General features: G+C 44.4%; 2 protein-coding genes across 3 annotated transcripts in view; one reads left to right on the top strand and one right to left on the bottom strand.

Moving 5' to 3' along the window:
• Window positions 1-928: 928 nt before the first annotated feature.
• Window positions 929-2,657, bottom strand: LOC118251662 (uncharacterized). Of its 2 annotated transcripts, none has more exons than XM_035554037.2 (4): window positions 2,222-2,657; window positions 1,991-2,112; window positions 1,818-1,901; window positions 929-1,733 (listed from the first exon to the last, which is right to left on the bottom strand). In XM_035554037.2, exons 1-4 carry the CDS (start codon window positions 2,640-2,642, stop codon window positions 1,659-1,661), a joined length of 702 nt encoding a protein of 233 aa, XP_035409930.2. In that variant the 5' UTR covers window positions 2,643-2,657; the 3' UTR covers window positions 929-1,658. The 2 variants fall into 2 exon arrangements, with proteins under 2 accessions (XP_035409930.2, XP_035409950.2); XM_035554057.2 differs by having other exon boundaries at window positions 1,986-2,112.
• Window positions 2,658-6,307: 3,650 nt separating this feature from the next.
• RASSF6 (Ras association domain family member 6) overlaps window positions 6,308-15,880 on the top strand; it is a 92,429-nt gene continuing 82,856 nt past the window's right edge. Inside the window, exon 1 of the mRNA XM_050710663.1 lies at window positions 6,308-6,439. The gene's annotated coding sequence lies outside the window, so the exon portion shown is untranslated. The remainder of the gene's footprint in view (window positions 6,440-15,880) is intronic.

Here is a 15,880-nt window from a genome sequence, read left to right on the forward strand (position 1 = left end):
ACATCCATACGGGTCTGATTGCACATCTGCAGGGTGGATTTATTACTGGAACAATTAGACAATTTGTGAAGCAAGTCTCACAAGCAGTTTAATTTCCATGTTCCCCAAATTTCACTTTCATTAATGAGAACCTCCACCCTGCTCATGTTTTGTGCAGAGGCTGGGAATTAACTTAATGAGGCCACCACAAAAGTTGTCATGACCAGTGACTTAAACTTCAGAAGTGAGTTTGCCTGAGGAACTAATTAGCAGCTGGCTAATTGGGGCTGAAATAGGTTGTATCGCCCTTGCTTTACTCACAGCCTTCATGAAAACACAGGACAGAGTGTGTTTTTAAAATATATAATAAAAACACTGTTGCTCCTTTGCAGTAGGCAAAATGACAGAAGTGTTACCAGCAGGGCCAAAGAGCCACTTGGTTTTGAGAAGCCTGAGAAAAACACAGAGCTTCACACCTCAAAGAGCGTCGCCATGTGACCCGCGAGCTGTGCTGGCTGACCTCCACGCAGTCCTGCACCCCTCATTTGAAAAGGAACCAGAAGGCAGTACAAAAAATCAGGCTGGTATGTGGAAACACATTGTTTTATAGCTCCAACCCCTCTTGTCTCAAGCCTAGTTCTGTTTTCAGGTACAGCTGTGAAATTTAAGCAGATGATGGAGCCTCAATGCTTTTCACATCAGCCTCTTACATGATTCCATTTCCCTACAAATGGGACCAAACAAAAGAGGCTCAGTCCCAGCGCTCTCACATCAGAATGCCACTAAGGCAAAGGCACGATGAGGGTTGTAACTGTGGAACGGTGACAGTATACTGATGGGCACAATCTAGATAAGCCATTAACTAAACGGACTTGAAAATCTGATGTTATCCAGATAACATCCGTGATGTTATCTCATGGCGTGAACACATGGGAACAGACACCAGGCATATTTAACTAAATATTTATTTTTTACAAGCAAAAGGCCATAAATAACAAAGGAAAAACTCTTAATTAGGAAACATATGTAGCAATCAACACATTAGAAAAATCTTCCGTTTAAGTTACAGGCACTTATTACAATCAGTCTGGTTGTACGATGATGTACCTACACATTAACTACACATAAATAACTAGCAGAGTTTCTTTGACATTTGGAAAGGTTACAGTTAGCAGATGAATAGAACCCGTATGGTCTCACTGTGAAGACAGTTAATTACCAGTAATTACAAAGAGGCTTAGATTCCCCCTTCGTTTTCACTTTCTGCTGGACAGAGCTATGAAGAGTGGAGAAAAATACATATGTACAGTTCCCAAAGGGGATTTGGACTATAGCAAATAAACATCCACCAGTGCAACAGTCAGTTTTACGTGACTCAATATAAATTATGACATTATGCCATACAAAAAAGACATCACTTGTCTAAGGTTGCCAGCACATGTCTAAGGTGGACATCGCTGCCTGCGGACATCCCGAGCCCCACCAGCAGCACGCCGATGCTGCAGCCTGGCAAAGTTCGCGCGTTGAAAGGCGGCAGGGTGGTTGCTGGAAGTCTCCTCGCGCTATGCCTCTCAGCAAGGATTTAAAAGCAGAAAATGAGTAGGACACTTAAAACTGGGCTTTAAGTGCATCCAGATACCACGGCGTTAAATAAAGGTGCCAAGCCCAGGCGCGGAGTCTCAGGAGGCGTCGTCCACTGAGGGCTGAAGACGAGAGCGTTGCAGGAGCCCCTTCCCCATCAATTCTGCTCCGAGCTGCAAACCAGGGGCCAGGAGCTCAGCAGGGCCAGTCCTGGTCCTGGTCCTGGTCCCATCCCATCCCATCCCATCCCGTTGTACCTGCGGAGGAGCCTGGTGACCAGCAGCTGCACCCAGGGCGCCGAGGGGCTCAGGCACAGCGTCCTGCCCGCCTTCGTTGTGGCTCTGCAGGGTGAGGGGGGACTCAGGAGGGGCTCTGCGAGCCGGGGGACCCCGGGACGGGGACAGGGACAGGGACTTGGCACTTACATCACCTCGGGCACGGCGCAGTGCGGCCCCGCGGGGACGAGCTCCAGCCTGGCCAGGCGCCGCGGGGGGATCACCTCCGTCACAGCCTGCACGCAGCGGCACCGCAGCTCCCCGGCCAGCGGCGCACCTGGGGCGGGGGGCACGGCCTCAGCGAGGCTCTGGGGCCGTCCCCCCCGCCCCCCGTCCCCTGTCCCCCATCCCCTGACCCCCGTAAGCTGCGTCCCCGCTGCTCTCACCCCGGCAGAGCGCGGCGCTGGCGGCTAGGAGCAGGAGCAGGAGGTGCGGGCTCATGGCTCGGAATGCCATCGGAGGTGCCACGGAGCCGCCTGAGCCGCCTCGCTGCCTGCCCCTGCTTTTATGCCCCGGCCGGGAGCTGCCGGGGGTTTTCCCCGGCGTGGAGGGGGCCGGGTTCACCGCTTTCGGGCCAGGAATCCCGGGGGCTGGGCGGGACAGGGCTCCCCGTCCATCCCCTCCGTCCCTTCCGTCCCCTTCGTCCCCTCCGTCCACAGGGGCCTCCAGGGGCTGGAGCTCGCCTTGCTGGCGACCTCTCGCCTTCACCCAGGGGGGACTCTTCCCCCTGCTCACCCCTTTCTGCACCTGCCGTTGGAAGGGTGCAAAGCGGTGTTGCCTGCAGATAGGTGGCACTCGCGTTTGCATACCTAAAATCCCCTCCTGCAAGCTTCTACTCCGCTTCTCTGCAGATAGGTCCCTCTCGGTGTTCAGTACACTCAACAAATTTTGCTAACTTTTGCCCTGAAGCAGCGAAAAAGCAGCATTCTGGGAGTTTTTAAAAGGAATTAGATGCTATTTAGATTTATTTATTTATAGATTTAGTTAGAGATATAAAAACATTGGCAATTAGCTTTGGTATGAAATATCACTTTGCAGGGTTTTGTTTTGTTTTGTTTGCAGCTGATGCTTTTTTCTCTTTTCCATGAATGTTTGTGAACAGACTTCAGCAAAGCAAATTGTTCCAGAATTGCTGCCATGGGTTTTGCTCCAACAGCTCACAGTTTATCTAGTTTATCAGCTCTAGTTTATCTCTAGAGCTGCTGGTATTTTTGTACCATTTGTTGCTTTGGTTCAGGACACAGTTATGGCTATACAAGCATTAAAGATTTGTAAGGGTGTTCTTTGATCTCCCTCCCCTTGCAGTGTTCTAATCTCTATTTATTAAATAAATAAATTCTTTGCTGGGGAATATACATCTACAACTTGAAGCACTAAAGCAAGATCCCATAAAAACAAATTTCAGCGCAACATTCCTGGTTTATGAAGAAGAGATTTGCTCATGAATCATTATTAGACTGACCTGAGATCAAGCATGTTATAGTGGCTATTTTGAATTGGCTTGACTTGATTTTCAGGGGAAAATGGGTATTGTTTCCTTATAAGAAGACTCACTACAGAGGTTGCTTCTTGCAGCTGAGGTACATAGGTTACATTTATTTTTTTTAAGTGACTAGCCAAGTATGCATTTTAATGACAGTAATAGGACAGAGTAGGAATTAGCTGCAGGTAAAGCTATACTGGTGGGGACGCCAACATGGAAAGCAAAATAAAGTGATTATTAAAGTCACAAGGATCACAGTACAGCAATCCCATTAGAAAATTTCCTGTCTGAAAACAAAGCCAAGCTCAGGACTGAAAGCAGGTGGGATGCAGCAGAGGGAAGAGCCCTAGTGAGCCGATTGAGGGGACAAGGGGTACACAGAGGCTCTCTCCTGAGCTCTGTCCTCTTTGCAGCCCAGATGGCTTGTGCAGCTCCTCGCTCAGTCCCTCAGGAGACCAGAAGTGCAGGAAGATTGCACGTCATAACCAAATGGTGATTGCCCCATGTAGGCAGGAAATATCTAATGACTAATTTGCACCCCTTTCCAATGGAAAGGGGCGCAAATGGTAATGTCATCTTTTTGGGCTGGCAGCTTTTAGCTGAGTCTTAGAAGGAAATTACATGCTCAAGATCTCTCTGTCCAGCTCTGTCATTCCCTGCTTCCCCAGCCTCACCCCTCCAGTAAAGTCTGTCTCACTTGGCCAACCGCAGGAAGATTTGTCTAGGAGCTGTAGGTCTGCGGGCTCCAATCAATCAAGCTGATGCGAGTCGGTGTCATGTAAAGGTGGGAGGGTGAGCCGAGCCAGCGCTGCCATTAAGGGAGAAGTGCAGCGTCAGTCGTGCTCCCTGCCTTGCCAGCTGGCCAGTCTGTCCACTCCTGCCTGCAGCCAGCACATAGCTTGGCCTGCCTGCCTCCTGCCCAGCTGCTTCGGTGTCCCCAGAGCATGAGCACAGCTGGGGAAATGTTGGGGCACTTACACAGCCACAGGGAGAAAGGGAGCAGCCGTGGACACAAAGAGGACCCATAGTCTGTAGAGGGCATAGGGGTTGCATGAGGTCCAGTGGGTGTTGCATTGGGTGGGTTGGAGGAAATACCTCTTTAAATCTGGGCCTGTTACTGCCCGTGAGTCATGGAACGCCATCTCTTTTTTTAGTTTAGTGAATTAGTTTTAATGAGGATGAATTCTCCACTGATGTGTGTATGAAATTCAGCATAACTGATGCATCATAACTGTGGCTTCAGGCCTCGTAGCAGAGGTGCTCTTCCAGGCTGTATTTTTGTGACCTCTTTTAAGTAGCAGTAGTAGTAATAGACCCCAGTGAACAGTGTTGTATGTGTTTTTTTTTTGTTTGTTTGTTTGTTTTGTTTTGTTTTGTTTTTTCCAAGCCAGTAGAATATCAACTGAGGAGTTTGGAGCCTTTGAGAGGCAGGGGACATGTTTTTCTCAGAAACTAGAGAGATTGCTAAAGAAAACAATAAAAATACAGCTGTTAAGATGACACTAATGAACACAGATTTTAATTGCATATGCATGTTGGTAGGAACACATGCATTTCAGCTACGTTAATCTGCAGCAAGCCAGTCCCCTAGCCCACCCTTGTATCCCCGTGTGTGTCCGTAAGTGGTTTTCGCCTACGCGTAGCCTTTGCGAGCTGAACAGCGCGCTGTGTTACCAGGAAGGAGGATTTGCCCAGCTGTAGCCAACTGAGGCAATAAACAGTTAGGATGATGCACGGATAATCCAGTGCAGGTCACTGAAGCTTTCATCAGAAGATCCTGCTCTGAATAAACGCAGAGAGCAGATCTGTTGAGTAAGAAATTGTCACAGTCAGATTACATGTTGTTCTTGGACCGTACACATGAGTAAGGACAGTTTACGTGACAGTGCTCGGATTTATGCTTGGATGACTGTCCACAATATCTGAACCGTCAGGCTCATTCCACAGTGGTTACTGCTGGGAAAATTCCAGAAGAAGTCTCCAGGGGTCTGAAGCGTGAGGCTGTTTTGGATGCAGAGCAGCAATGTGTGAAATTCAGCAACCAGCTCTCCCAGAGAGTCGTGTGCTGAAATGAGCAGTAGTCAGAGGTTGTGAGCATGCCGAAGTGCAGGGGGCAATACAGCACTTGATCCTGTGAGTCAGGACATACACAAACAGGCCCGGTGCCCATGAAATGGGGATCTTTGGGAGTTCTCCAGGAGCCAAAACTATCTGCATGAGCAAGGCTTTGTACCTGTAGATTTCCAGATCACCTTTAGCTGCCTTCCGTGTGAATGTGGGTAGACTCTTTTCAGTCCAGATAACACTGGGCTGCAGATGAGCCCTTTTGGATTTTGCCTTTTCCTCTTGGTCCCCTCTCTGTCCTTGGCACATTTCCTTTTACAAGGAAAGAAAAGACAGGAAAGAGAGAATCATGTCAGCCAGAATTCAGAAAGCCAGGTTCTTCCCTGCCTCTTGCCTCTTTCATTATGGATCCATCATGCCTTGGCTACAGGTGTATGGCCAAGTGAGATGTTAACACTATCATTTAAAATAATGATCTATAGCAAACTGATGGTCAGTATTTTCTTAGCTCTATTCCTGGTCTTCAACTGTTTTCAACACTTTGGAGTTTTGGGGTCTTCATTTGTTTCCTAACAGAGTTAGAGGTTCTCCTTTTCCTGTTCTCCGTGGTGGCAATAAAAGCATGAACAAACACACAGTGTTAATAGCTGCAAAGGAATGTACTTATATTACTCAAGCATTACCTTAGCAAATACAAATGCTTGGCTTCGACATCAATTCGTCCGGTAATCATTTCTCCATTGTACAGTTTCAAGTTGCAATTTACCCCTTTAAGGTAACTACCGGGATTGCAGTTACTGCCACACTTGGACCTCGCTTTGTGTGACCCTTACACATGCAAGTGCTTCAAAAGTGTGTAAACTGTCTGGTTCTGGGAATTCATACCCAACATATAAGGGCAAGAGAGGCTTCGTTCTGAGGCTGGGAGCAGTTTGTTTAAGGGAACACTTGCCTACCTCACCCTGAGGGGGAAGAAACCCTGGCTTTTCGGTGGCAGGCTTCATCCTGGATGAAGGCTACAATTTGGTGACACCCTTCCCCTGGAGCTGTTCATCTGGTAAGCTCTGGAAGTCATCATAAGTCCCAAAAGGTTTTATGAGTTCATTTTGGCCTTGCAAACAGCTGAAAATGCTGCAAATTGTGCAAACTTCCTGTGCGTTTTTGCCCTTGGTTCTGTAAAAGCATCAGGAGCAACTCTTTGCTCGGAAGGTGGAGAGGATCTCTTGCTGTGGGCTTTTAGGCCCTGCTTGCCTGTCATTAGCAAGCAGGTTTTTTGATTGCAGGTTTGTGGTTTGCACGGTAATTCAGGTATAACTACACTGAATACATCTCTGGATGCTGCTGCTTGCTATCTGACTCTAACATCTGAGAGCAGGACTTGTACTTTGGCAGTGACTTGTACAGGCGTGGTACAGCGCCTCCTGCAACAGCTGGTGGTTGTTCCAGAAAGGATGTGGCACCAGCAACAGCCACTGACACTCGTACGCTGTCACTCTGCTGATACTTTCTAGGTGTTAACATTTTGTAGTGGTGGGTATGAATATGTGAGTTAAAAATGGAACCATTCACCCAACTAAAAAAAAAAAAAAAAAAAAAAAAAAAAAAAAGAAACACCAGGAAAAAAAAAGGAAGAGGAAAAAAATTACCCCTATCCCAAACCTGGGTTTTAATCCAATTAAGTTTTTGGGTTCAGTGGAGCTGAGTAATGCTTGCGGGTGCTTTGGATAGCTGTGGTCTTTGGGCTGAAATTATGACATCAGTTGAGGAACCGAATGTGTGCTCATGTGAAAAAGGGGACAGTTGTTGGAATCATCCCAAAATCTTTGAAGGTTTCTCTTACGACATGCACACTTTGATGCTCTGTTACTTTCATTGGTTGTGTTGCAATGAAGGGAAAAAAAGAAGCTGTATTTAACTTATAGGCTAGAAGATATCGAAGCTGTTATCTCAGGGAATACTTTCTTAAAACACTTTTGAGTGCTACATACATGTTTATTCTTCAGCCTACTTGGTGGCAGTGGTAAAATCAATTACCTTGTTCCCAGCAACAAACGATGCCTGCTACTTAGTTCAAAGGAAGGAAAGATAATCTTGGTAAGTTTGCATGATTCTTGGTGAATTATGCAAAGTATTATACAAAACAGAAAGAGGGAAGGGTATTCATTTCAGACGGTTAGAGGGAGGAGTTTAGAGAAGGACGTGTTTGGAGGGAAAGTATTAATAACGTTTTTGATAACTAAGATCACCCCTGAGGTTACTTCCCAGTTATCTTATCAATGGCTGTCTTCCCCATCGTCTTGCTTATCATATCAGGAGCACACACAGAGGGCAGAAAAGTAAGAAAGCTGCAGGGAGTCTGTGACAAATAGGCTATTGAAAAAAGTAACTTCTGATCTGCTTGCAATTCAGCATTTTTACCTTTAGTTTTCTTCTAAATAGCCTAAATTCCCCCAAAACCCAATTGATCAGGACACTGAAAAGAATCATTTCACTTATCCCTAAATACTGTGTTGCTGTGAGATCGGAGTAGCTTAGTTTATATAAGCAGTTTCCCATTAGCATTTGAATATACGCTTGCATTTGACAAAAAATGTGCATTCTAGTGAAGTTTTTCAGTTTGTTTGAATCCATCAGCACGCTTTCCCTTTGCAGGGCTCCAGCTGTATTCATGGTATGCATCGTTTGAGACAAACTACTCAGTACCTGTCACTGAGAACTCACTCTTAGAGTCCTTACAGTTCGAAACACTTACTCTGTTTCTTTTAGTAGCCACTTTAGTATCAGAAGACACTTGCATGTTCTTCACATCCTTTCCTCCAAGTAGGAACAGTATTATGAGGTTTTTTCAACACGGACATTTATCTGTAGGATTTGGCTTGCCAGAAGGCCAACTGTGCGCAGACAGATTTACAGTTCTTTCCCACGCTTCTTTCTCAATCTAGTCCCCTGATGATTTCAGTGAAAGATGTGGGTATGCAAAAAACACTTTTTGTGTGTGTGTGTGTGTGATGTTAATCTTAACAAGGAGTGAAAGTTTCACAACTACAGTGTTCAATATGAATCAGCTACAATGTCAGTTTTCTTTGGCTCTCTTCCAGTGAAAACTGGGTTCATGGTGGGCAATGCTCATGTGAATTGCCTTTTTTTTGTAGAATGACATCTTTGCTGTCAGAGGTGAAGTACCAGAGGGGAGCAAGAAAGAAGCAGCAGACTTGAGAGCTGTACCCCTAAACCCCAGATAAATGTGGTTAAGGCAGCGTTATGCTCTCCACCTCTCACAATAGCAGTCTGAGTACTCTGGGACTCCACCTGTCTTAACTTTCTGGAAAAGGAATTAGTAGAAAGTTAAGTTGATAGAATTTTGACAACAGAAATGTAGTGAGTCAGCAAATGTTATTGTTGTCGTCATTACTGGTCTGCTGCTGTCAGTGTCTGACTTAGTCATCCACGCACGAGCCCGGATTGCTGCGCATTTATCGGTTATTGATCATTCAAACACAAAGCTTTTGGGGTGTCAGACTTCCTGACAAGTCACTCACTCTTCTTTATTCGTGTTGGGTAACACAAATTGAGGCTGTGGTTCACATCTGTCTGGAGAAGGTGCAATACGAGGTCCTTTTAATGAAAATTCACATAGAGGATTGTGCTCGATTTTAAGCATGTCCTTTCACTTCCAGCTGCATTATGATGTCTTCATACTTCTCCCAGATTCCACACAGCACAACGAGGTGGAAATGAAATCTTCGCTCTGCTGTTCTGCTTGCAAATGTATTGAACAGTTGTTCTGATTTGGAATGAGGAAGTAAGAGTATGCAGGTTATGTTCAGACTTCATTAGCACCCATTTCAGACTGCTGTCATTATGTTATGGTGCTGGGTGAAGCCCAAACTCAAGCTGTCCTGAGGCATGATTTATATCCTTACTGACTGATGTTCAGTAAGCTCTTAAAAGTGATGGCATATGCCATCTCCTGCACCCGTGTTTCATCCTGCAGAGGCAGGTGCTTCACTTTCCTCAGGAGCTGTTGAGCTTTTCCAGCAGCGGATCAAAGCACAGGTATGCAGACATGAAATGGGACATGAACCTAGATTTCATTCAACTGTTTAGCCACCTCTGTGTCCAGGTATGATGAGTAATTCTTCTCCCTGAGCACCTGCTACTGTCTCAGCAGCAAAACCTTTCAGGGAGTCGGTGCCAGGCTGCTTAGTGAAGCAGTTAGCGCAGCGGCGCCAGCTGAGCAAGGTACCACCACTGTCATGCTTGTACTTGGATTTAGGAATAATACTGGGAACATAACAGTGCAGTTTGCAACTTGTTGGTGGGTTGTCCCATTTTTATTAATTTTTTGATAGGGGGTAAGATTTACCCTGACCACAGTTTTTAATTTTATTTATTTCTATGCAAAAAGTAACAAAAAATGTTAATAAAAACTACAGGCTGGATGAAATTTTACTTTGGAGGAAACCTTAGACTTGGGCTTTGGGTTGTTCAGTCAGTACTGTTCCTAACCGTAGGCATTAGCATCTGCATCTGATGCAAAAGAAATTCAGAAACCTGGGCAATTCAGTTCAAGAGCTCCTTTTGTTGGCAAAAATGCTGAGTAAGCATGGTGCTGACCATTGAAGTGCTTCCCTTTTTCTCTCAGCCACTATAATGATTTTGCAATAAAAATAACCCCAAAATAAATCTTGTGAAACATGAAGAGAAACCTATCAGACTGCACCTCCAGACTTGTTTGGGGATTTGGCCAATTCTACAGACCTTCAAATTTCTCCTTGTAGTGGCAATCCCCTTCTCACTGAGTTAAATTAACTTTTTCATTTTTTTTATTTTTATTATTATTATTTATTTGGGTTCAGTTTCAGACCTGGAGCTGTAAGTTTATTGCAAGCAATTTGTCTGTGTGTTAGTTCAGGTTCAAAAGCATCAGCATGCTTACACATCAGTGGAGTCCGAACAAACAGCAGAGAGGTGCTTTCTTCTCTTCCACTGAGCTTTCTCCAATGGGGCAAGTACCTTGAGCAAACCAAATGCTCTCAAGGGATTGCCACTAGCCTCACCTTGCTGCAAAATGTCTTTTCTTTTGGCTGTCAGACCCATTTGTCAGTATGCAGTTTAGAGCATGGTGGGAAGATGGATGGAAGCTGTCACAGCATCTGCCACTGGAGATGATGGTAAGAAACCTTTCAGAGTGTCAGACTAGGTAGGATGTCCTGTTTCCTACATTGATAGCATGCTTGATCTCATCACTCACGTCCTTGTACTGATGGTGGGGTAACTCCACAGATTTTGGTCTTCAATATACAATCAGTGAACAAACTCCTGTAGTTCTTTAGCTGATGTCTGAACTAGATTGTGGGAATGGTCCTCAAGCCTCTCAGCTTTGTCCCCTTGCTTTGGGATCTCCATATCCTGAGATGCCAGGAATTTTTTCTTTCTTGCTTTTGGCATTGGCTTGTGTTGCTTAACCACACAAGTTACAACACTTCTTGTAATGGCCTTTTTCACAATGCCAGCCTTAAAACAGAGATCAGCTGTTGCATTACTGTGAATGTCCTTCATTTTTCTAATGACTCTAATGTTCTGACTCTGATGAGGATTCACTTTTCCTCAAATAGCTGAGATAGAACTGGACTTACAAGGCATAGCAATTAGCTTTCTTTTTCTGTGGTGATGGCTGCCGTTTCTTTCACTGCAAAGACTGAGGACCCAAGTCCTACAGTAAATTTAGCAATATTTTATAGTGTCATTACCTTCTTTCAGTGCTTTTCATCTTTCCCTATAAGAATCCAATAGAGTACCCCAAATTTGTCCATTATCACTTTACCCCAAAGGATACATCAGTCTCCAGATTTGTATGCTTCTTTTTGTCCTGCTAGCATTGACATTGCTTTGGGTGGCTCAGACTGGATTCTTCATAGCACTGAATAACATGATCTCTTTTCTGGGAGCAAGGTCTGCTGCCATGTCCAAACTGAGCTGCTTAACTTTGCTTCTAGAAGCTCCCTTCAGTTCTTCTCAAGCATTCACATAGACAAAGACTCCAAGCTTAGCAAAGGACATATTATAGAGAGAAAAGTTGTGTTTTGGGTGCAGGCAGCCTCTCATTTTGAGACCTCTGTAGACCAGAAAGAGGACCAAAAGCTGTTATAAGTGTCTGGTCTTATCCAAATGGGACAGTTCTCCATCCTAGAGAGGGACTTCCATTGTGATGTCTCCCACCAGTACCTTAGATCTAGTGATTTTGAAACGCACAAACAAAAATACTGTCCCATACATTTTTGAGGGGAGGATCACTTTGCCTCTCTCCTCCTTAATTTCAGCACCATTCTGGACTGGCAAGTCTGCAGCTAGCCTTCTCCCACAGAGCAAATCTTTAATGTTTGCTGTTCCAAAAATGTTTTCATATCTAACCACAGATATCTTCTAGTTTTCTGTGGAAGACTTCCAGCCTCAGTTTTGGAACATCATGGCTTATTTTGAACCTTCTCCATCTCTTGGATGCCCTAGTCTCCCTTTCTTTCGGTTTTCTTTTAATTCCTTCTATTTTTTTCCAGCCACCCTCCACACACACACATTTGCCCATCTCCTTTGCTTATCTTATCTTTTTCCACAAGGGATCCTAGATGACAGTGTATCTTCTTTGAAAACTGAATCTGCTTCTCATAGCAGCAGCATCCTTTCTTGTTATTTGTACTAAATCAAATGTTGGGGTTCAAAGTGCCTTTTCAGTCTGAAGAAAAGATAGATTTGTTGATAGAACTAGATTTTTTTTTAATGTAATCCCATAAATTTATTATAACGAACAAAACATTCCTTTCTCGAGGAGCTGAAGGCCGGATTTATTTTCCCCACTTCAAATTCCCTGTGTCCAGTAGATGCCAACAGCCCTGTCCTGGTGTTCTTCCCACTGAACTAATTCCATCTGTGCTGGGCTCTTCTGTCTGGGAGCTTAGTGCGTGCTTGCCCCCTGTCATCCCTGCCCTTCCCCATTGACATGCCACGGGCAGGAATTATTGATGCAAACCCATGTGCTGAGCCAGGATCAGCCAGCTGGGCTGTGAAGTGATGGTGTGTGGCTCTAACAAAATGCTGGCACGTCTCTTGTTGAGTCACAGGAGGACTGCATGGGCCAAAAACAACTTTTTTTTTTTTTTTGGCTTAATGTTTGGAGCCTACTCTGCACTACAAACCAGATCTTTGAGGCATGTCTCCCAGCCTTTCTTTGTGATCCTATTTTCTGGGCATTTCTCTGTTCTCGTGTCCTGTATTTGGATTACAAGAGGTGTGAGTTTGCAATCAGCTGATTACCTACATAATTGCACCTTAAGCCCTGTATAGTCTGGAGGTATTGCCATTTCCCCCACTAAATATGGGGACGGGACTGTTGAACTCCAATGGGTTTGCCTCTAAGGGAGGACAAGCAGTGTCTTCCTGTCAACACCCCACACTGGCTTTTTTCAGCATGTTTGCTCTAATAGGCATGAGTTTCCCACCAGTGGGGAACAACAATTAGACCAAACCAAGAACCCAAAACGTCTCCAGCCAAACATTTGTTTAATGACACCCTGCATTTGTGCAGGCAGTCTCTGAGAGTTTGCACACATCGCATCAAAGAAGCTGTTGGCTGGAGTGGCAAACTGCTGGGTGGAAGGGTTTTGTGTTGTTTGAGCTCCAGTGGGACACTGTCACGTATCCTGCAGGGCTGTCTCCTGCCCAGTTGTACAGTTCCTTTTCTGTTAGGCACCAAGCGTGGAGCCATAAGCTATTAATTCCAGGCAGTGTCTTGTGTAATAATTCAGTGAAAGGTAAATGCTAGTGGAGGATCTTGTTTCATTCTTAGTTACTCTTTCTGTGTTCACCTACACTGAACACACACCTAATAAAAAGCTGCCTGTCTCTGCAGAATTCTGAGCAAGAAGTGGTCTGCCTCCCTACTTAGTTCTTTCTAGTAGGAGGAATGGCCCGCAAACATCAACTTCCGAGCTGCACAATCCCCACCATTTTTCTGAGATCCCACTGGGTAGATCCTGTGGTACCTGACAAGCCTGCAGCAAATAGATATATTCCCCCAAATGTGCATCTGTAAGATCCTGTCAGCTTCCCGAGAACTCTAGCTTGCTTGGAAGAATTCAGCTGTGCTCTTGTTTATGAAGAGCTGAGGTCTGGAAAAACTGTAAATGCTACTTAAACAAATTACAGATGCACACAAACAAACATAGTTGCCAAATCCCCAGCAGCATGACAACTGTGACAGTATCCTGTGGATAAGTTAAAATAAATTTTATGTGCTTTACAGCATTTCAGGATGAGAGTGACAACTGCAGCTAATGGCATTTTCTAACCGGAAGAAAGCATGTTTTAGGTGTTCCCATCTCAGCAGATAAAAATTAGATGCAGATTATATTAGACGGGATAAAAACAGACTGCCTTGTTGTAAAGTACTGAAAAAAATTGGCTCATCTTCTTGTTTCCAGATGCAAAACACAGCTGAGTGCACTCATGAGATCTTCACTGTTCTCAAATATTCTGCTTATCTATAAATACACAGACTGTATTTCCTTGTGCAATATTTGATCTCCAACAATGCTGCAAACTATATTTAACTTCTAAACTACTTACCCCACGTGACCTCAGAAAAACAGAAGATCGTTTTTTTAAAAGTTTTTTTTCAATGTCTTCAAAATTCCTTTCTTCTGGAATTCTAAATCCATGTTGTTGCTTATAAAACTCCTATAACATTTCATTATCCAGTAGATAGTCAAGATCCAAGGGGTTTCTGAGGGTCAGATCCACAAGCAGGATTTTCATAATTTTCATAATTTTCATAGGGCTTGTTTTGAGGTACACAGTCATTCTCTTTCACTGACCCTGAGTCCATGTGCTTAGGTTTCTGGATCCCAAGGCCATGTGCATAAGTTAATTTTTGGATTCCCCCTCAAAATTTCCCTCCATAGTTCACTGTAGGAACTGCGGAAAATCTACTGGGAGCTGAAAATAACCACCCTTCACTGATCCAAGTGGCAGACCTAAATTCTGGGTTCAGGGGGTAAATTTGGGAAACAGGAGAAAGTCAACATGAAGTCAGATATTGCTTTGATTAAATTGTTTCTCTTGTAAAGATAGCACAATGTTGTTTTTGCCTGAATGCAAATACCAAAACTATGCTTGCACTATTCTTTCCAGACAGCAATTAGCCTGTATTTCCAGTGCTCTTCTTGTCAGGATATACCTCCTTGGTTGTATCCTGCTTCATTTCCATCTCCAACTTTGTTTCCCTAGTATATGGGAAAGAGAAGTTTTCCAACCTGGTGCCTGATTCTGCTCCCTGTGTGTCGAGGTTTCCTTCCCATGAAGATCAGGATGTGGCAGAGGATGACAGAAACCCACATGTTGTCCTGACAGGGAGACAGGGTGCAGCTGGGTCATCTGCGCAGCTCCAAGAGCTGGGAAGTGGTCTCAAACCTAACATTTTAGATGGAGCTGCTGGAAATGACTATTAGTCTGGCTTTCATCAATCAGCAATGACCCTTTACTTACATATGCTTTTCATATGTCATTGTTTTGCATGGTGTAATGTGCTTTTGTTGCTAATTTTTTCATCTGGAAAACATTGTACTTGTTCATAAAATTATTACTAATGAAGGACAGCAATTGTATCTATTAGTTTCAGTATGATTTCACCTTAACCCATGACGCTCTATGTCCTGTCCTTTGTTATCTGATCCAGTATCTCAGAAGCCACAGGGAGTTGTGGTTGGAATTTTGGTGGCATGAGTGTATACTATTCTTATCATCCTTCTGCCATTCCTCGCGGTGGATCCATACCTGGACATTCCCCTTTATTCTTTATTCATACCAGTTTTAATGTGGATATTACAAGTCTCTTCAGTGTGAGGCAACCAGTGCTTTATGGACACGTGCTGAAGAAATCTTCATACCCATCTAGAACTCTCTGCAGATTATTTAAGTCTATGATAGCCATTTCTCACATATTGCTTCTGTGGCATTTGCAGGGCTAACCACGGTAATTACAAGAGCCATTGGCATAGCAGGTATAAAGAGCAGCCCAGGCCCAGTCTCAGGACTTGTTAAGGATGGAACAGACCCAGAATGCGCTTGTTTCAGGAAGGCAGGTATATACTTAGAGGCTAATTCTTGCACGGATGCCAGATGTCTGTGGATTAACTAATCCAAACAAGTCTTCTCATTAAGCAAGATTCGTCATTTGAAAATAAATATTCCAGAGACATAGTTCGCTGAAAAGCTAGAGAAAGGTTCCCGTCCTTGAAATATGTGCACTCGATCCACATGTCAGGCTACTCCTGAGGCAGCACATGCAGTTTCCAGCCTGGCATGTTAGTCTGAGATGCTTTGCTTTTGGTTTATATTAGTATGTTGGGCGGTCAGGGATTCCTAATTCTGTGGGAAAATATGCCATCTCTATAGCTGTGTAGAAGCTGCAGATGGGAGGAGCCTCAGGTAGGAGAAGTAAAAA

The sequence above is a fragment of the Cygnus atratus genome, chromosome 4, assembly GCF_013377495.2.
Source record: "Cygnus atratus isolate AKBS03 ecotype Queensland, Australia chromosome 4, CAtr_DNAZoo_HiC_assembly, whole genome shotgun sequence".
NCBI lineage: Eukaryota > Metazoa > Chordata > Aves > Anseriformes > Anatidae > Cygnus > Cygnus atratus.